This window comes from Emys orbicularis, chromosome 1, assembly GCF_028017835.1.
Source record: "Emys orbicularis isolate rEmyOrb1 chromosome 1, rEmyOrb1.hap1, whole genome shotgun sequence".
NCBI lineage: Eukaryota > Metazoa > Chordata > Testudines > Emydidae > Emys > Emys orbicularis.
Window position 1 is genome coordinate 145874278 of NC_088683.1, and position 20585 is coordinate 145894862.

At 49.7% G+C, this 20585-nt stretch overlaps 2 protein-coding genes across 2 annotated transcripts in view; both read right to left on the reverse strand.

Annotated features, from left to right (window-relative positions):
* The window catches only part of LOC135890768 (deleted in malignant brain tumors 1 protein-like), a 145645-nt gene extending 141209 nt beyond the window's left edge, over positions 1-4436 (reverse strand). The window contains exons 1-3 of the mRNA XM_065418193.1: positions 4223-4436; positions 2278-2610; positions 1734-2048 (exon numbers count right to left, since the gene is read on the reverse strand). Coding sequence (XP_065274265.1) covers positions 1734-2048; positions 2278-2610; positions 4223-4436 — 862 coding nt within the window. The remainder of the gene's footprint in view (positions 1-1733; positions 2049-2277; positions 2611-4222) is intronic.
* LOC135873059 (alpha-2-macroglobulin-like) overlaps positions 1-20585 on the reverse strand; it is a 1316454-nt gene that overhangs the window by 353805 nt on the left and 942064 nt on the right. The window contains exon 21 of the mRNA XM_065397534.1: positions 6659-6690. Coding sequence (XP_065253606.1) covers positions 6659-6690 — 32 coding nt within the window. The remainder of the gene's footprint in view (positions 1-6658; positions 6691-20585) is intronic.

Here is a 20585-nt window from a genome sequence, read left to right on the forward strand (position 1 = left end):
CATAAAGCTCTGCAGAAATGGTGAGTACTCTGAAGAATCAGGCACTGAGGGTCTCAGGTTGCTGCCCAATCACCCCAAGTTTGGAATTTTAGGTTTAATCATTCTATGTAAAATTTTCAAAAGCCGCTAAATGATGTAGGAGCTTAAGTGCCATTTTCAGAAGTGACTTAGGCAGCAAGAGGGAGAAGTCTGCATGGTTCCTGGGCTCCTACGTTACTGGAGAAAATGGGATTTAAGTCTCTAAGTCACTTAGGCACTTTTGAAAATGTTATTCTTGGGCTTCTAACTGCCTAAGTCACTTTTGAAATTGGCATCATAAGAGTCTGCTATCTCCTGGGGGTGTTATGAAGACAACTTCATTAATGTTTGTGGTGCATTCTCATACTATGGTGATGAACAGCATAGAAAAGTCCATGAAGAAATTAATAATTCTGTATTCAGTGCAGTGTTTGTATGGTATGTAGAGTGAATAAGGCCCTGGATCACATGTTGAATGATGAGGATAAAAAGAAATATTCAACAGCTCCTCCATCCCCTGAGCACCATCCTTCCTGTGCACTGAAGGAGGCAGGAGCTGGGGGTAGGTGAGAATAATAGGATGTGTGCATGCAATTAGACTGTATCATAATATATATGCACAAGGGAGGGTGGGGGGCTAAATTAACATTATATAGGTAACCTTAACTCTGGTATTTTCTCATTCTTGTGCCTTTGGCTTTGACTAAATCAACTAAATAATGTAGTTTAATTTTTTACTTTTATAAAATGTAAATATTAGAGCACGTCAACAACCCAAAATTTTTCCTGTGAAGTATTTCAAATGCAGTATTTCAATTTTTAAACAGATCTGAGATACTGGCATGTGGAAATGGAATGAAAATTTTTGTGTAGACTCTAAAATGTTGATTCATTTCAACTTTTGGAAAATGAAACATTCAATTTTCCTTTCCAGCTTTTGGATTTACAGGTTTGCCACTTCCTCCCCCTTTCTATTTTTTAATCTTTTCTTCCATTGTAAAAAGTTAGAAAAAAGTAAATTAGTAAGAAAGCAGGGGGGAAAACCTTTTGAGACTTTTCAATTGGGAAGGTGTGAAAAAAGTAAAAAAAGCTAAGTGAGTAAAAGCACTACTTTCTCTGTGGTGTGCTACCAAAAATACCCGCAGGAACTCACAAGAGAGAAGGGAAATGGTGATTTTCAGCAGTTTATAATTCAGCCAAACCTGGGAGGAATCTCACTGCACTAGGAGAAGGCACCTCCCTGGCCCCAGCACTGACCCCTTCCCAAATTGCAAAGGTCGCAGCAATCAAGGAAGGTGCGAGAGCTTCTCAAGAAGGTGCCGAGAATATTTTATAATAGAAAGTGTGAAGCAACCTCCATATTCGGAGTCACTACCAGCTCCCCCCTCTAATTACTATTGGAGAATGCTGGGGACAATGAATTGGTGACATTTATGTAACCCGAAGGACAAAGCGCTGCCCCTGCTCCGCTGCCCTGCATAAGGACAGAGTTGCTGATGTTTTTACTGGAGAATCCAGGGCTTTCCCAGGTCACAACTATTCTTTTGTGAGATATTATTTACTTTAATTTTATATTTAATACATTTACTATTATTATATGTGCTTTAGGATCCAGCTCCCCCTCCCCTTGCTGTGCCTGAGGTTCCCCTGCTCTGGGAGCAGTGTCACACACTGAGGGGCAGGTGTCCTTAATCCAGCATTTCTCCTGCACTTACCTGAGCAAACCACACTGGCATCATTGTCATGTGAGCACTGAGAGGCCCCCAGAGCAGTAACAGGGCAATGTCCCAAATGGGTTTCAGTCCCTTTGCAGTTAAATGTGTCTGTCCAGACAGAGCCAGTTCCCTTCCCAAAATACGCTTCTCCTGGAGCCAATACAGCAAATCCACAGTCGAGCTGATGACAGAGAACGTTGGCGTCCGGTAAATGCCAGCGTGAATCACAGAGGGTTCCCCAGGCACCAAGAACCTGGATCTCCACCGTCCCTGAGCATGCTGTGCTGCCGTTCACCAGCCGGAACCCTGTGTGCCCAGGGGAGAAGGGAGAAGGGGTTTAGAGAGGGAGCCTTGGAACTATTTTATACCAAATAGTAAAAGAAAGGAAAGTCCGGTGGCATTTGATCCCTTTCTAATTATCTTGGCTTGTTTGGGGGTTTGATCCAACCCTATTAAACCCAACTCAGCAAGATCATTACATTGCTTCACCCTAATCTAGAATACACAGAACTGGGATTTTAAAGACATTGTGCTGAATTCTTACGTGAGCATATGACACCAGCATCATTTGTGTGTGAGCACGTCTGATTCACTTCTGATATCCTGGGACAGGAGAACAGGAGAGACTCATTCCCCACACACTGGAATTCTTCAGTCAAGATCAGCCCTTGTCCTTCTCCAAAGTGACCTCCTCCTGGGATAGATGCAGCTATTCCACACTCAAGTTCATTACAGATAATGTTGGCAACTTTGAGATCAAAGTGTGCATCACAGACTCTGGTCCATGTATTTCCACGTTTTATCTCCACACGTCCTGAGCAGGCACTGTCTCCTCCAACCAGCCGGGGCTTAATGTGTCCTAGAAAGTCAATGAAGGCTGAAAATTATAAAGGGGGCTTTGGGAGTTGGGGTACTCCACTGATATAAAGCTTTGCCTAAAAATGAAGGCAGCAATAGAAATAAAAAGGCAATATATTTAAAAAAATGGAAAAAGTGGAAATTAGAGCAAATCAATATATATTAGAAGTTAGGATATGAAGAAAACTGATAAGGGAAGCTAAAGACATCAGGATAAACTCTGTGACTGGGAGGACTATGAAAACTAAGCAGTTTTAAAAGTATATTAGGAACAAAGAAACAAACAAATCCTAACGATGCAGTAGGCCCGTTAGAAATGGAGATGGTAAAATTGATAATAATGAGGCAGAAAAGGCAGAAGTGTTCAATACAAATTTCTGGTTTTGGACAGCAGCACGATGTCTATTCATATCCTGTGAAGAAGATGAATCTCTCTCCAATCTATTGGGACCTAAGGAGCATGTTAAATGGCATTTACAAGGAATCAACAGAAGGCATGAATAGCTGATAAAACCACAGAATAATAGAAATGTAGGGGTGTGTGACGGGTCTGGCACCGCAGCGCCCCTTTGTGGTGGGGAGGTGGGGTGCCAGGGCCTTGCCTCTCAAGTTTCCCAGCCTGCCTTCTTTAAGGGTGTCCTGACGGGGCCTAATGGCAAGTTCCCACGTGCTCGACCCGAGTGTCAGGGCAGCGTGGCCTAATGGCCAGAGTCCATATAAACCTGCCCCGAGTACCAGGGCAGCGTAGCCCAATGGCCAGAGTCCATCTTTCCCCCTCTCAGGCGGGGAAGTGTCGCCTAATGGTCGGGGGAGTAGGGGGACCCGGGCCCACCCTCTCCACCGGGTCACGACCCAGGGCTCTCCTATTGGCGGGGTTCCCCTTGCTGTTGGCTCAGCGGGGATCCACCCACAACATGCCGAGCATCAGTGCTGCTTTAACGCGGCTTGTCGCTAAAGTTCCCCTGGGTCACTTCCTACCCTCAACGTCGTATTCTCCACTCCGTGTGTGTGTGTGTGTGTTTCCGTTCCATTCCCCTCTGTTGGGTCCTCCGTCTGGGACGCAGGGTACGTGCCGGCTGGGCTGGCTCCTGGAGCGTTGGCTGTCCCTCCTCGGGACCTGGCTGTGTGCATCCTTCTCCTCCGGTGGTCAGCCCAGACTGAACAGTTTTGCAGGCTTTTATACCTAGTCTCTAGTTGGAGCATGCCCAGCAGGGCTTCTGGGGTGGGGCTTCCTCTGCCAGGAAGGAAGGGTTAACCCCTGTGGCGCCAGTGCAGGGCCGCTCTGCCCCGTCACATATTCCCCCCCTTTAAAACCAGGGCTGGGGCCAGCGATCCCTGGGACCTTTCTTCCCCCTCCCCTTCCCCGAGGTGGGAAAAGAAGTCCGCATTCCCATGGGCCCTCCCCGGCCAGTGTGACACATGGAAGGAATAGGGTTGGAGAGACAGATACCACCGCATGATCCGTGTATTCGCTTCCTTCATGCTATTGATCCATCTGAGGGGTGCGTGATGCATCACCAAGGAGAAAGTGTTCCCTAACAGGTAGTACCTCAGTGCATGAATCACCCATTTAACCGCAAGGGCCTCCCACTCTATGGTGGAATACCGGGTTTCTCGGGGAAACAGCTTACGGCTTAGATACAAGATGGGGTGCTCTTCCCCCTCCTCCTCTTGGAACAACGCGGCTCCCAGCCCCACCTTGGAGGCGTCATTCTGGAGAATAAAGGGCTTTGTGAAGTCTGGCTGTCTCAGCACAGGGTCCCGGGTTAAGTGGTCGCGCAGGGCACCGAAGGCCTCTTCACAGGCTTTTGACCACTGGACCTTCTTGGGCTGGGAGCTTTTCATCAGGTCTGTGAGGGGTGCCACGAGTGTGTCAAAGTTGGGTACAAACCGTCGGTAGTATCCGGCTAGCCCTAAGAACTGCCAAACTTGTCTTTTTGTCGTGGGCGTGGGGTAGCTTTTCAAGGCCTCTACTTTGTCCACCAAAGGGCGGAGTCTTCCTCGGTCCACCGTATAGCCTAGGTAGGTCACTTCTCGTTGGCCCCAGTGGCATTTGGCCAGGTTTGCAGTGAGGCTGGCCTTGCCCAGGGCACGCAGCACGTCAGCAAGGGGGGAAGCTGTTCTAGACTTGATTTTAACAAATAGGGAGGAACTCGTTGAGAATTTGAAAGTAGAAGGCAGCTTGGGTGAAAGTGATCATGAAATCATAGAGTTTGCAATTCTAAGGAAGGGTAGAAGGGAGAACAGCAAAATAGAGACAATGGATTTCAGGAAGGCGGATTTTGGTAAGGCCAGAGAGCTGATAGGTAAGGTCCCATGGGAATCAAGACTGAGGGGAAAAACAACTGTTGAGAGTTGGCAGTTTTTCAAAGGGACACTATTAAGGGCCCAAAAGCAAGCTATTCCGCTGGTTAGGAAAGATAGAAAATGTGGCAAAAGACCACCTTGGCTTAACCACAAGATCTTGCATGATCTAAAAAATAAAAAGGAGTCATATAAAAAATGGAAACTAGGACAGATTACAAAGGATGAATATAGGCAAACAACACAGGAATGCAGGGGCAAGATTAGAAAGGCAAAGGCACAAAATGAGCTCAAACTAGCTACAGGAATAAAGGGAAACAAGAAGACTTTTTATCAATACATTAGAAGCAAGAGGAAGACCAAAGACAGGGTAGGCCCACTGCTTAGTGAAGAGGGAGGAACAGTAACAGGAAACTTGGAAATGGCAGAGATGCTTAATGACTTCTTTGTTTCGGTCTTCACCGAGAAGTCTGAAGGAATGCCTAACATAGTGAATGCTAATGGGAAGGGGGTAGGTTTAGCAGATAAAATAAAAAAAGAACAAGTTAAAAATCACTTAGAAAAGTTAGATGCCTGCAAGTCACCAGGGCCTGATGAAATGCATCCTAGAATACTCAAGGAGCTAATAGAGGAGGTATCTGAGCCTCTAGCTATTATCTTTGGAAAATCATGGGAGACGGGAGAGATTCCAGAAGACTGGAAAAGGGCAAATATAGTGCCCATCTATAAAAAGGGAAATAAAAACAACCCAGGAAACTACAGACCAGTTAGTTTAACTTCTGTGCCAGGGAAGATAATGGAGCAAGTAATTAAGGAAATCATCTGCAAACACTTGGAAGGTGGTAAGGTGATAGGGAACAGCCAGCATGGATTTGTAAAGAACAAATCATGTCAAACCAATCTGATAGCTTTCTTCGATAGGATAACGAGTCTTGTGGATAAGGGAGAAGCTGTGGATGTGGTATACCTACACTTTAGTAAGGCATTTGATACGGTCTCGCATGTTATTCTTATCAATAAACTAGGCAAATACAATGTAGATGGGGCTACTATAAGGTGGGTGCATAACTGGCTGGATAACCGTACTCAGAGAGTTGTTATTAATGGTTCCCAATCCTGCTGGAAAGGCATAACGAGTGGGGTTCCGCAGGGGTCTGTTTTCGGACCGGCTCTGTTCAATATCTTCATTAACGACTTAGATATTGGCATAGAAAGTATGCTTATTAAGTTTGCGGATGATACCAAACTGGGAGGGATTGCAACTGCTTTGGAGGACAGGGTCATAATTCAAAATGATCTGGACAAATTGGAGAAATGGTCTGAGTTAAACAGGATGAAGTTTAACAAAGACAAATGCAAAGTGCTCCACTTAGGAAGAAAAAATCAGTTTCACACATACAGAATGGGAAGAGACTGTCTAGGAAGGAGTATGGCAGAAAGGGATCTAGGGGTTATAGTGGACCACAAGCTAAATATGAGTCAACAGTGTGATGCTGTTGCAAAAAAACCAAACATGATTCTGGGATGTATTAACAGGTGTGTTGTGAGCAAGACACGAGAAGTCATTCTTCCGCTCTACTCTGCTCTGGTTAGGCCTCAGCTGGAGTATTGTGTCCAGTTCTGGGCACTGCATTTCAAGAAAGATGTGGAGAAATTGGAAAGGGTCCAGAGAAGAGCAACAAGAATGATTAAAGGTATTGAGAACATGACCTATGAAGGAAGGCTGAAAGAATTGGGTTTGTTTAGTTTGGAAAAGAGGAGACTGAGAGGGGACATGATAGCAGTTTTCAGGTATCTAAAAGAGTGTCATAAGGAGGAGGGAGAAAACTTGTTCACCTTAGCCTCTAAGGATAGAACAAGAAGCAATGGGCTTAAACTGCAGCAAGGGAGGTCTAGGTTGGACATTAGGAAAAAGTTCCTAACTGTCAGGGTGGTTAACACTGGAATAAATTGCCTAGGGAGGTTGTGGAATCTCCATCTCTGGAGATATTTAAGAGTAGGTTAGATAAATGTCTATCAGGGATGGTCTAGACAGTATTTGGTCCTGCCATGCAGGCAGGGGACTGGACTCGATGACCTCTCGAGGTCCCTTCCAGTCCTAGAATCTATGAATCTATGAATCTATGAATCTATAAGGTGGTTGAGATGTTCCTCCCAACTAGAACTGTAAACGACGATGTTGTCGATGTATGCTGCGGCGTACGGACTGTGGGGGCTCAGCACTTGATTCATAAGTCGCTGGAAGGTGGCCGCGGCCCCGTGTAACCCAAAAGACATCATTGTGAATTGGAAGAGGCTGAAGGGTATGGGAAAAGCTGTCTTTTCCCTAGAGATGGGTGTCAGAGGGATCTGCCAATATCCCTTGGTCAGATCTAGGGTGGAGATGAATTCAGCCTTCCCCAATCGTTCCAGCAGCTCGTCCACCCGCAGCATGGGATAGGCATCAAAACGAGAGATCGTGTTCACCTTGCGAAAGTCGATGCAGAATCGGACTGTCCCATCTGGCTTGGGGACTAGTACTATTGGGCTCCACATTCGTTTCTTGACTCTTCGACCACTCCTAGGGCCAACATCATCTCGAGCTATTTTCGCACATCTTCCTGGGAAGGGGCAGGTGACTCTCCCTCACTTTGTGGCCGGGGAGTGTGGTGATATGGTGGCTAGTCAATGTAGTCTTTCCCGGCTGGGTTGACAGGACTGCGGGGAAGGCTGCTACCAACTGGCGTACCTGGTCCTGCTGTACCGGGTTGAGCTCCAGGCCTATTGCTGCTGCCTCTGGTTCCTCCAGTTCACCCGCTAGGGGCCGCAACTCGGGTTCAGGAGGCTACAGGGCAATCATCATGCCTTCTCGGTCTCTCCAGGCCTTGAGGAGGTTCACATGGAAGACCTTCATGTCTTTCCTCCGCCCCGACATCCGGACTTCATAGTCAACAGGCCCTATTCGCCGGGTCACCTCGAAGGGGCCTTGCCACTTCGCTATTAGCTTGGAGTCGGAGGAAGGTAACAACAAGAGGACTCGGTCCCCCGGCTCAAAGCTTCTCATCGTGGCCCCTTTATTGTACTGAGCTTCTTGATTGCGTTGGGCCCTCCCCAGGTTTTCACACGCCAAGGTGCCTAACTCACGGAGCCGTTCCCGGAGATGGAGGATGTATTGGATGGATCCTCGGACCCGAGTCTCTTGTTCTTCCCATGTCTCTTTCAGGAGATCTAAGATCCCCCAGGGTCTCCTCCCATAGAGGAGTTCAAAAGGGGAGAATCCCGTTGAAGCCTGTGGTACCTCTCTTACAGCGAAGAGGAGTGCAGGAAGTATCTTATCCCAGTGCCAGGGGTCATCTTCCACAAACTTTCTCAGCATGGATTTCAGGGTGCCATTAAATCTCTCTACTAACCCGTCCGTCTGTGGGCGGTAGACTGAGGTCTTCAGCGCGCAAATATTTAACAGCTGACATAATTCCGCCATCAACCTAGAAGTTACATTAGTCCCTTGCTCCATCAGTATCTGTCGGGGCAGCCCGACACGGGCAAAGATATGCAGGAGCTCGTTGGCGATGATGGGAGCCATGGCATCCCATAAGGGTACTGCCTCTGGGTATCGTGTGGCGTAGTCGACCACAACAAGGATGTACTTATGGCTGGAGCTGCTCCTTTCCAGGGGCCCCACCAAGTCCAGGCCAATCCACTCGAATGGCGTTCTGATCACCGGCAGAGCCACGAGGGGTACTTTTGGGACCCCTTTTGGGGCAAGAGGTGCAGTAATCCCGTACTTCCTGATGCATGCCCGGCCAGAAGAACCTCTGGGCCACCTGTTGTAGGGTTTTCTCCCTCCCCAGATGCTCAGCTCAGGGTACTGTGTGGGCCAAGTGGAGCAGGTCCCACTGGAACCGCTGCGGGACCAACAGCCGGTGTAGTTCTTCCTGCGTTTGGGGTTCCTGGACCACCTGATAGAGTAGATCATTATGGATCTCGAAGCGGGGTCCTTGATGCGGGCGTCCGGGTGGGTCTTTTTCCCCAGGGGCACCCGTCGCCTACTCCGAGGCCTGACTGAGGGTGGTGTCCCCCCTTTGTTCTTCCAAGAAATCGGCATTGATATACAGCCACCTCTGGCCCTCTTCTGTCCGGGTTTCAGTGCAAGTTTGGCCTTCCTCATCTACCTCATGATTCCCTGAAGGCCCCTCCAGGGGGTTGTCTGGTGGGGTTTGGCCTAGTACTCCCGGTCTTTCGTCTCGGCCTCCTCTTTTCTTTGCTGGTCGGGTACTCCACTCTTGCAGGAGTGCAGCAAAGCCCGGCCAGTCACATCCCAGGATCACTGGGTAAGCTAATTTTGGTGCCACCCCCACTAGGCACCACCCTCCCTGCTGTGCTGCCTTGAGCTGTACCCAGATGGTGGGATAGGGCTTCACATCTCCATGGATACACTGCAGGTGTATGGGGGCCCCCACGGGTCCAGTGGGTTCTACCAGCCCTGACCCGATGACGGTCTGGCTACATCCGGAGTCAACCAAGGCCATGGTAGGTGTCCCATCCACTTTCACTGGTACAAGAATCTTGCCCGGTCCCCACGTCCGGGCACGTTGACCAGCGGTCCACACCTGCCCATAATTAAGTCCATATACGGGCATTCCCTCTGGAAATGCCCTATCTGTCCACACTCGTAACACCGCTCCCTCTTTCTTTCTTCCGGTGGGGTGTTCTGGGGGATGCTTTGTCTTCCCGGCGAATCGCCTAGGCTCCACGTGAGTTTAAAATTAAATAAATTAATGGAGATATCCTATCTCCTAGAACTGGAAGGGACCTCGAAAGGTCATTGAGTCCAGCCCCCTGCCTTCACTAGCAGGACCAAGTACTGATTTTTGCCCCAGATCCCTAAGTGGCCCCCTCAAGGACTGAACTCACAACCCTGGGTTTAGCAGGCCAATGCTCAAACCACTGAGCTATCCCTCCCCCCATAGGGAGCTAGAATAGTGGCCCAATGTGCGTTGGGCCACTGGACGGCAGTTGCAACCCGCTCGAAAGTCACCAGAAAGGCCTTGGGGTCATCCCCCGGCCCCATCTTTGTTAGGCGCACTGGTAGTCCCCCGAGACCATAACCAGCGCTGCCGCTTGCCACGCCTAGGGGAGGACTTGGTGCATGTCCTACCAACGTTGCCATCTGCTGAAACAGTCGCTCCTGGCTGGCTTGTTGTTGGGCATTCAGCTCCTGGATCAGCTGTTGCTGCTGTTCTTGCTGCTGCTCCCTCGAGGTATGGGGCGGTGGGATCTCTGAGAGCTGCGAGCGTAAACGGGGCTCCCCCCTTCCCCCTTGCGGGTTCCCCATGCCGTGGCCGAGTTCCGTTCACCTGGGGTCCCCCCTTTGTAGCCAGTCTTCTGTTCTCCCTCCGTGGCCAGGTAATCCTCCATTAGCGAGGTCGCTTCCGTGAGGGTCTTCGGGTGGTGCCGCTGCACCCATTCCCTCCCCCCAGTACAGAGAATCTGCAAGAACTGCTCCAAAGCCACCGTCTTGGCTACTTGGACACTTGTCTGGCGTTCTGGCTCGAGCCACCTCCAGCTAGGGTGACCAGATGTCCCGATTTTATAGGGACAGTCCCAATTTTGGGGTCTTTTTCTTATATAGGTTCCTATTACCCCCCGTCCCGATATTTCACATTTGCTGTCTGGTCACCCTACCTCCAACAGAGGTCGTGAATTCGCTTCGCCACGACTCAAGGCCTAGCCCCCAGCGCATATCGCTCTCGGTGGAGCCGCTGGTGGTAAGTCTCGGGGCTGATGCCAGTTTGGTCCAAAATGGCCGCCTTGACCTTGGAATAGTCCAGTGCCTCCTGCGGGTCGAGGTTACGATACGCGGCCTGTGCCGGGCCCGTCAGGTAGGGAGCTAGAATAGTGGCCCAATGTGCGTTGGGCCACTGGACGGCAGTTGCAACCCGCTCAAAAGTCACCAGAAAGGCCTTGGGGTCATCCCCCGGCCCCATCTTTGTTAGGCGCACTGGTAGTCCCCCGAGACCATAACCAGCGCTGCCGCTTGCCACGCCTAGGGGAGGACTTGGTGCATGTCCTACCAACGTTGCCATCTGCTGAAACAGTCGCTCCTGGCTGGCTTGTTGTTGGGCATTCAGCTCCTGGATCAGCTGTTGCTGCTGTTCTTGCTGCTGCGCCGCTTGCAGCTGCTGTTGTGCTGCTAGCTGTTGGAGCAACTGTGCTTGCTGCTGCTGCTGCTGCTGCACCGCCTGCTGCTGTTGGTTCTCCAGCAGCCATTTCAGAAGTTTCTCCGGTTCCATCTTGGGTGTCTGGGTCCTTATTTCAGGCCCTGATCGATGCCTGCATTCTCCACCCAGTTGTGACTGGTCTGGCACCGCAGTGCCCCTTTTTGGCAGGGGAGGGTGGGGTGCCAGGGCCTCGCGTCTCAAGTTTCCCAGCCTGCCTTTTTTAAGGGCATCCCGACTGGGCCTAATGGCAGGTTCCCACGTGCTCAACCCGAGTATCAGGGCAGCGTGGCCTAACGGCCAGAGTCCATATAACCCGCCCCGAGTGTCAGGGCAGCGTGGCCCAACGGCGAGAGTCCATATAACTCGCCCTGAGTGTCAGGGCAGCGTGGCCCAATGGCCAGAGTCCCTATAACTCGCCCTGAGTGTCAGGGCAGCGTGGTCCAATGGCCAGAGTCCATCTTTCCCCCTCTCAGGTGGGGAAGTGTCACCTAATGGTCGGGGGAGTAGGGGGACCCGGGCCCACCCTCTCCACCAGGTCATGACCCAGGGCTCTCCTATTGGTGGGGTTCCCCTTGCCATTGGCTCGGCGGGGATCCACCCACAACATGCCGAGCGTCAGTGCTGCTTTAACACGGCTTGTCGCTAAAGTTCCCCTGGGTCACTTCCTACCCTCAACGTTGTATTCTCCACTCCGTGTGTGTGTGTGCGTGTGTGTTTCCGGTCCGTTCCCCTCTGTCGGGTCCTCCGTCTGGGACGCAGGGTACGTGCCAGCTGGGCCGGCTCCTGGAGCGTTGGCTGTTCCTCCTCGGGAGCTGGCTGTGTGCGTCCTTCTCCTCCGGTGGTCAGCCCAGACTGAACAGTTTTGCAGGCTTTTATACCTAGTCTCCAGTTGGAGCATGCCCAGCAGGGCTTCCGGGGCACGGCTTCCTCTGCCAGGAAGGAAGGGTTAACCTCTGTGGCGCCAGTGAGGGGACGCTCTGCCCCTCACAGAGTGGAAGGAACCTCAAGAGGTCATCTAGTCCATCTCCTCACACCAAGGGAGGTGTAAGTATACCTAGGCCACCCCGACAGATGTTTGTCTAACTTGTTCTGCAAAAGCGATAAAGAGTCCTGTGGCACCTTGTAGACTAACAGACGTATTGGAGCATAAGCTTTCGTGGGTGAATACCCACATGGTCAGACGCAAGTTGATATTCACCCACGAAAGCTTATACTCCAATATGTCTGTTGGTCTATAAGGTGCCACAGGACTCTTTGTCACTTTTTACAGATCCAGACTAACACGGCTACCCCTCTGATACTTGTTCTGCAAAGTCACCAATGATGGGGATTACACAACCTCCCTACGTACCCTGTTACAGTACTTAATTATCACTATAGTTAGAAAGTTTTTTCTAATATCTAATCTGAATCTCACTTGCTGCAATCTAAGGGTATGTCTACACTACGAGAGTAGTTCGATTTTACTTAAATCGAATATGTGGAATCAATATTACAAAGTCGAACGTGTGTATCCACACTAAGGACAGTAATTCGACTTTGAGTCCACACTAACGGGGCAAGCGTCGACATTGGAAGCGGTGCACTGTGGGCAGCTATCCCACAGTTCCCGCAGTCCCCGCTGCCCATTGGAATTCTGGGTCGAGCCCACAATGCCTTCTGGGGAAAAAAATGGGTCGAGGGTGGTTTTGGGTAACTGTCGTCATCCAACCGTCACTCCCGCCATCCCTCCCTGAAAGCACCGGCGGGCAATCAGTTCGCGCACTTTTCTGGTCAGTGACAGCGCGGACGCCACAGCACTGTGAGCATGGAGCCCGCTGCAACCATCGCTGCAGTTATGGCCGTTGTCAACCCCTCGCACCTTATCATCCACCTTTTCCAGAGGCAGATGCTGAGAAATCGGGCGAGGAGGCTACGGCAGCGCGGTGAGGACATGAAGTCTGAGAGTGGCACAGACCTGTCACAAAGCACGTGACCCCGCGCCGTGGACATCATGGTGGCAATGGGTCATGTTGATGCTGTGGAACGGTGATTCTGGGCCCGGAAAACAAGTACGGACTGGTGGGACCGCATAGTGCTGCAGGTCTGGGATGAATCACAGTGGCTGCGAAACATTCGGATGCGGAAGGGAACTTTCCTGGAACTTTGTGAGTTGCTGTCCCCTGCCCTGAAGCGCAAGGACACCTGGATGCGAGCAGCCCTGAGTGTCCAGAAGCGAGTGGCCATAGCCCTCTGGAAGCTTGCAACGCCAGACAGCTACCGGTCAGTCGTGAACCACTTTGGCGTGGGCAAATCTACCATGGGGGTTGTTGTGATGCAAGTAGGCAACGCAATCGTTGAGGTACTGCTGTCAAAGGTAGTGACCCTGGGAAACGTGCAGGTCATCATAGATGGCTTCGCCGCGAGGGGATTCCCAAACTACGGTGGGGCTATAGATGGAACTCACATCCCTATCCTGGGACCGGACCACCAGGCCAGCCAGTACATTAACCGAAAGGGCTACTTTTCAATGGTGCTGCAAGCACTGGTGGACCATAGGGGACGTTTTACAAACATCAACGTCGGATGGCCGGGCAAGGTTCATGACGCTCATGTTTTCAGGAATTCTGGTCTGTTTAGATGGCTGCAGGAAGGTATTTACTTCCCGGACCACAAAATAACTGTTGGGGATGTGGAGATGCCTATAGTGATCCTTGGTGACCCAGCCTACCCGCTAATGCCCTGGCTCATGAAGCCCTATACAGGCGCCCTGGACAGTGAAAAAGAACTCTTCAACTACCGGCTGAGCAAGTGCAGAATGGTGGTGGAGTGTGCTTTTGGATGTCTGAAGGGGAGATGGAGAAGCTTACTGACTCGCTCTGATCTCAGCGAAACCAATATCCCCATTGTTATTGCAGCTTGCTGTGTGCTCCACAATCTCTGTGAGAGCAAGGGGGAGACCTTTATGGTGGGGTGGGAGGTTGAGGCAAATAGCCTGGGTGCTGAGTACGCCCAGCCAGACAGCCGTGCGATTAGAAGAGCCCAGCGGGACGCGCTGTGCATCCGGGAGGCTTTGAAAGCTAAGTTCCACAGTGAGCAGGGTAACCTGTGACTATTAAGTTTGTTTACAGAGAAGCTGAACCTGCCCCCGTTTCTTTACCCAGTGAATGTTCACTATCCTCTCCAGTTACATACCCTGTTCACCCCCTTCCAACACACGTTTAAAAATAAAATCACTGGAAATTTGTTAATGAACACAGTTGTCTTTATTACTGTTTTCGTGGTAAAGTGTTGAAACTGGGACGCAGACTGTGGTGGGGAGCGGGTGTAGTGTAGTGATGCAAAGGACGCTTCTAAACTTGAGGAATGACAGGCTCCGCACTGGTGGACTGGTTGTTTCAACGGAGCCTGCCACCCCTCCTGTTCGGGACTCTGTTTGTGGGGGCTATGTGACTTTGTGGCAGGGGGAGGACGGTTACAGATCTCCTGCTGCGTGGCTCTGTGATCCAGGATAAGGACCGCTGCATAAGATCTCTAACCGCCCTCCCCCGCCACAAAGTCACATAGCCGCCCCCCCCCCCGAACATGAAAACCACCTCCCAGACTGACCAGGGTGCCTAGTGACTGCAATGTGTGTGTGACCTGCTGCTGAACCTGCCCCCGCGTCTGTACCCTGGTAAAGGTGACTGTCCTGTCCAATTACCAACCCCCTTCCCCCCCTTCAAACAGACTCTCCTCAAAAAGAACATGATGGAAACAGTAATTAACAGGAACATATTTTTTATTAGCAACTACACAGTTAGGGGATGAAACTGGGACGGGGGCTTGGGTGAGGCGGGAAGGAAAGGACTTATCAAATTTTGGGGAATGACAGCCTTCTGCTCCTTGAGCAGTCTGCAGGGGTGGAGTGAGAGTTTCCACGGACTGTGCCTCCCCTCCTTCTTGGTACTTTTGGTGAGGGGGATATGGGACTTTGTGGCAGGGGAGGGCGGTTAGAGATAGACTGCAGCGGGGCTCTGTCCTCCTGCCTCCGGTCCTGCAGAACATCCACAAGGCGCCGGAGCGTGTCCATTTGCTCCCTCATTAGCCCAAGCAGCGTTTGAGTCGCCTGCTGGTCTTCCTGCCGCCACCTCTCCTCCCATTCAATGTGTGCTCGATGGATTTGGGACATGTTCTCCCTCCACTGGGTCTGCTGGGCTGCCTCGGCTCGGGAGCAGCCCATAAGTTCCGAGAACATGTCGTCCCGTGTCCTTTTCTTTCTACGCCTAATCTGCGCCAGCCTCTGTGAGTGTGATGCCAGGGTAGGTCGGGAGACAGTCGCAGCTGTGGGATGGGAAAAAGGGAGTGAATTCCTCAGAAAGATAAATTTTGTTGTGAACAAAGAACATAGTCTTTCTCTGTGAACAAGACCATGCACAGCACCTATCACATGCGCACTCAGGACAAGGTCGAATTATCGGCCTTCGCATTCAGTGCCTGGGGTCTTGCAGTGCAGATCAGAGAAGCGGGGCAGGACAGCGGAATTTGGGTAGCAGGTTGACATGGTAAGCCGTAGACTTGTGGCTGCTTAAAACTTTAATAATAGCACTGGCCTCCTTTCACGGTCAAAGCAATGCTCCTAGCATTGGCCAGTTACTGCTGCCAGCAATCCGGCAAGCATGAACTCTGCCCCTGTCCCACCTCCTCGCGGCTGTCCCAGGGAAAGATCCCTGTATGCTGCCCCTCTCCCGCCTCCACCGCGTGGCTGTAAACTGCCGGTTACAGTTCTGTAAAGGAACAGGCAAGCAGTCCCAATACTAACATTCCCCTACCTAATTCAAAGCAGGTCACCATGAGCAACATCACTCTGATGAGGATTTCAGAGACCGAGAAAGAACGGATGCTTCGGGAAAGCCTGCAAAAACCAGGGCCGTATGCCGCCCTGCTCTGCAAGGCAATGATCCCGGAGTACTTGATGATCTCCTAGCACGGAAACGTTTCCTACTACGGAGGACACAATAAGGCCGCTCTCCCAAGGAACCTAATGCAAAGGCTTTCCAATTACCTCCAGGAGAGCTTCATGGAGATGTCCCATGAGGATTTCAGCTCTATCCCCAGACATATAGACCGAATTTTACTGTAGCTGCACTGGCAAGGGCTAAACAGTAGAGCGCCTAGGGCAAACCACTCATGATCAACCGGACATTGTTAGATTTTTTTGCAGTAGTTGCACTGCCAAGGACTGAAACGTTAAGTGCCTAGGGCAAACAAATCATGAAAAACCCACTGTTAATATGAATGTTCTGTTCAAAATAAATGTTTACATGTTTAAAACACTTACCGACTGATCCTTCCCGTGATTCTGGGTCAGGGTTAACGCCTGGGGACGGTTGGTAGGGGATCTCTGTGAGAGATCCTGGCTGTCTGGGAAATCAGCGTTGTAAGCGCTGTCGACTGCCTCGTCCTCCTCATCTCCTTCCTCATCTTCCCCGTCCGCTAACATCTCCGAGGAAGCGGCCGTCGACAATATCCCATCGTCAGAGTCCACGGTCAGTGGTGGGGTAGTGGTGGCGGCCGCACCTAGGATGGAATGCAGTGCCTCGTAGAAACGGCATGTCTGGGGCTGGGATCCGGAGCGTCCATTTGCCTCTTTGGTCTTCTGGTAGCCTTGTCTCAGCTCCTTGATTTTCACACGGCACTGCGTTGCATCCCGGCTGTATCCTCTCTCTGTCATGGCTTTTGAGATCTTCTCGTAGATCTTTGCATTCCGTCTTTTCGATTGCAGCTCGGAAAGCACGGACTCATCGCCCCACACAGCGATCAGATCCAAGACTTCCCGATCAGTCCATGCTGGGGCCCTCTTTCTATTCTGAGATTGCATGGCCATCTCTGCCGGAGAGCTCTGCATCATTGCCAGTGCTGCTCAGCTCGCCACGATGTCCAAACAGGAAATGAGATTCAAACTGCCCAGACAGGAAAAGGAATTCAAATTTTCCCGGGGCTTTTCCTGTGTGGCTGGTCAAAGCATCTGAGCTCGGACTGCTGTCCAGACCGTCAACAGAGTGGTGCACTGTGGGATAGCTCCCGGAGCTATTACCGTCGATTTCCATCCACACCTAGCCTAATTCGACATGGCCATGTCGAATTTAGCGCTACTCCCCTCGTTGGGGAGGAGTACAGAAGTCGAATTTAAGAGACCTCTATGTCGAACTAAATAGCTTCGTTGTGTGGACGGGTGCAGGGTTAATTCGATTTAACGCTGCTAAATTCGACATAACCTCCTAGTGTAGACCAGGCCTAAGATGATTATGTCTAGTCCCTTGGTGGATGTGGACAACAATTGACAAACAATCTTTCAATTATTTGAAGACTGTTTTCAATTCACCCCTCAGTCTTCTCTTCTCTAAACTTAAAATGTCCAATTCTTTCAACATTTCCTCATAGATGATGTTTTCTAAACCTCTTACTCTGTTTGTTGCTCTCCTCTGGACATTCTCCAATTTGTCCTTATCTTTCTTAAACAGTGATGAGCAAAACTGGACACAGCTGAGGTCACACCAGTGCTAAGTAGAGCGGGACAATTACCTCCTGCGTCTTACATATAACATTCTTGTTAATACAATTCAGAATGACATTTCCCTTTTTCACAACAGCATCACAACTTTGCAGATTGTGATCCACTATAACTGCGAGATCATTTTCTGCAGAACTGCTGCCTTGTCAGTTATTCCTTATTTTGTTTTTTTTTGTATTTGACTTTTTCCTTCCTAAGTCTAATGCTTTGCACTTGTCTTTACTGAATTTCAATTTACTGATTTCAGACCAATTTTCCAGTTTATCAAGATCATTTTGAATTTTATCCCTGCCTTCCAAAGAGCTTGTGACCCCTCTCATCTTCATGTCACCCACAAATTGTGTAAGTGTATCTCTACTCCATCACCCAAGTCATTTACGGATATATTGTATAGTACCAGACCCAGGACAGTGTTATTTTGTATTTATCCATAGGAACACAGCAATCACAGGGAAAAGAATAACGCAAGTGAAGACCTACAGGCCTATGTCTTACCTAAAGCTCAGCTTTTCCCTTAAAATCTGGGCTGCCTCAGCTTATCCCAGGAACCCCTGCTTCTGGGGATTGTGATTCAGTCTCCTTCCCTGCAGACCCTGCCTCACCCCCTCTGTTCATGAGGGCTCCCCTGTTAATAATTCCCAAGCTCTCTGTTTAAGATTTCCCACCTCAGGGGCCCATCCCAAGGAAGGGGGCTTGTGCTCAGCTTGGCTAGATGCACAACTTCAAAAGCCCTGACACCTGTCTTGTCAGTTAAGTACTAGTAACTGGGTTCTATGAAACCATTGTCAGCCATCCTGGGACATGTTGGTAGCTCAGGTGGGGGTTACCCTTTGAACCCTGGTAGGAAATGTGAAAATAGCAGTAAAAGGGACTGATGTGCACATAATATTCCCAGAAATACAGATATTTCCCATGTTCTATGCAGGGGTGTCATAATTATAAAGGGAAGGGTAACAACCTTCCTGTATACAATACTATAAAATCCCTCCTGGCCAGAGGCACCATAAGCCTTTTACCTGTAAAGGGTTAAGAAGCTCAGGTAACCTGGCTGACACCTGACCCAAAGGACCAATAAGGGGACAAGATACTTTCAAATCTTGGGAGGGGGAGGGAAAGGCTTTTTTTTTATTTTTTGTTTGTTTGTTTGTTTGTTTTTGTGGTGTTTGCTCTTGGGACTAAGAGGGACCGAACATCAGTCCACGATCTCCAAATCTTTCTGAACAAGTCTCTCATATTTCAAACTTGTAAGTAACAGCAAGGCAAGGCGTATTAGTTTATCTTTGTTTTCTCAACTTGTGAATTTTCCCTTTTCTAGAGGGAGATTTATCTCCGTTTTGTTGTAACTTTGAACTAAGGCTAGAGGGGGTTCCTCTGGGCTCTTTGAATCTGATTACCCTGTAAAGTTATTTTCCAACCTGATTTTATAGAGATGATTTTTACCTTTTCTTTTTAATAAAATCCTTCTTTTAAGAATCTGACTGATTTTTCCATTGTCCAAAGACCCAGGGGGTTGGGTCTTTGATCACTTTGTAACCAATTGGTTAGGATATTATTCTCAAGCCTCCCCAGGAAAGGGGGTGTAAGGACTTGGGGGGATACTTAGGGGGAAGAGGAACTCCAAGTGGTCCTTTCCCTGTTCCTTGTTAAATCGCTTGGTGGTGGCAATGTACCAAGTTTTAACCTAAGCTGGTAGAAATAAGCTTAGGGGGCTTTTAAGCAGTTCCCCACATCTGTACCCTAGAGTTCAGAGTGGGGAAGGAGCCCTGACATGGTGGCAGAGTGGTGGGATCATTTTTGAACCAAAAGCACAGCAGAATTTTAAAAGGACAAAATTTTCTTGTTAAAATTTTTTTTCCCCTGCCTGAAGGCAGAGGGATCAAGTTACAGTAGCAAAGGAATTCACAAGCTGGTTTTTTTTTTCCTTCTAACTCTCATGTATAACTAGGTTAAACACAGAAAGGCTAGGATGACAGACTGTGATGTCCAGAAAAAACTGGATTTAGCCAGATTGGAAGCACAAGAGAAAGAAAAGGAACATAAGAGACTGATCAAATTAAAACAACTCGAGAAAGAAGCTGCTGAAAGAGAAGAGAAAGCCAAAGAGGCTGCCCACAGGAGAGCTGTGGAGGCAAAAGATAAAGAAATGGAGGAGAGGGAAAAAGAGAGGAAGCATGCACTGGAGATACAGATGGCAAGGGCTAAGCAGAATATACCAGGCAACCCTGGCAATCCTTCTCCAGGTACCACTTCCCATACCAGAAAGTTCCCCACCTACAAGGCAGGCGATGATACCAAGGGCTTCTTAGAAAATTTTGAAAGGGCCTGCCTTGGGTACAGTCTCTCTACCGACCAGTACATGGTAGAGCTGAGGCCGCAGCTCAGTGGACCCTTAGCAGAGGTGGTGGCTGAAATGCCTAAGGAACACATGAACAGTTATGAACTTTTTAAAAACAAGGCCAGAATCAAAATGGGGCTAACACCCAAGCATGTCCGTCAGCGGTTCAGAGCCCTAAGGGAAACGAGACATGTCATTTACCCGACATGCCTACCACATTGTGAAAAATTGAGATGCCTGGATATCAGGAGTAAGTGTTAAATCTACAGAAGAGTTGCCCTTCCTAATGCAAATGGAGCAGTTCTTAGAGGGTGTTCCTGAGGAGATAAAAAGGTACATCCTAGATGGGAATCCCAAAACTGTAATCGAGGCAGGGGAGACTGGAGCCAAATGGGTGGAGGTGACAGAAAAGAAAAAAACTAGTAGCAGTTGGAGAGAATATCAGAAGGGGCAACCCGAAACAAAACCCTATCACCGGGGGCAACCCAAGGCCCCACCTACATCCCAAGGAAAACCCCAGACACCTTATCGTCCCACCACACCAGTCCCCAGCAACCCACCTCGCCCCAGTGACCAGTCAGCTGGGTGATGTTTCAAATGTAATGAGCTGGTGCATGTGAAGG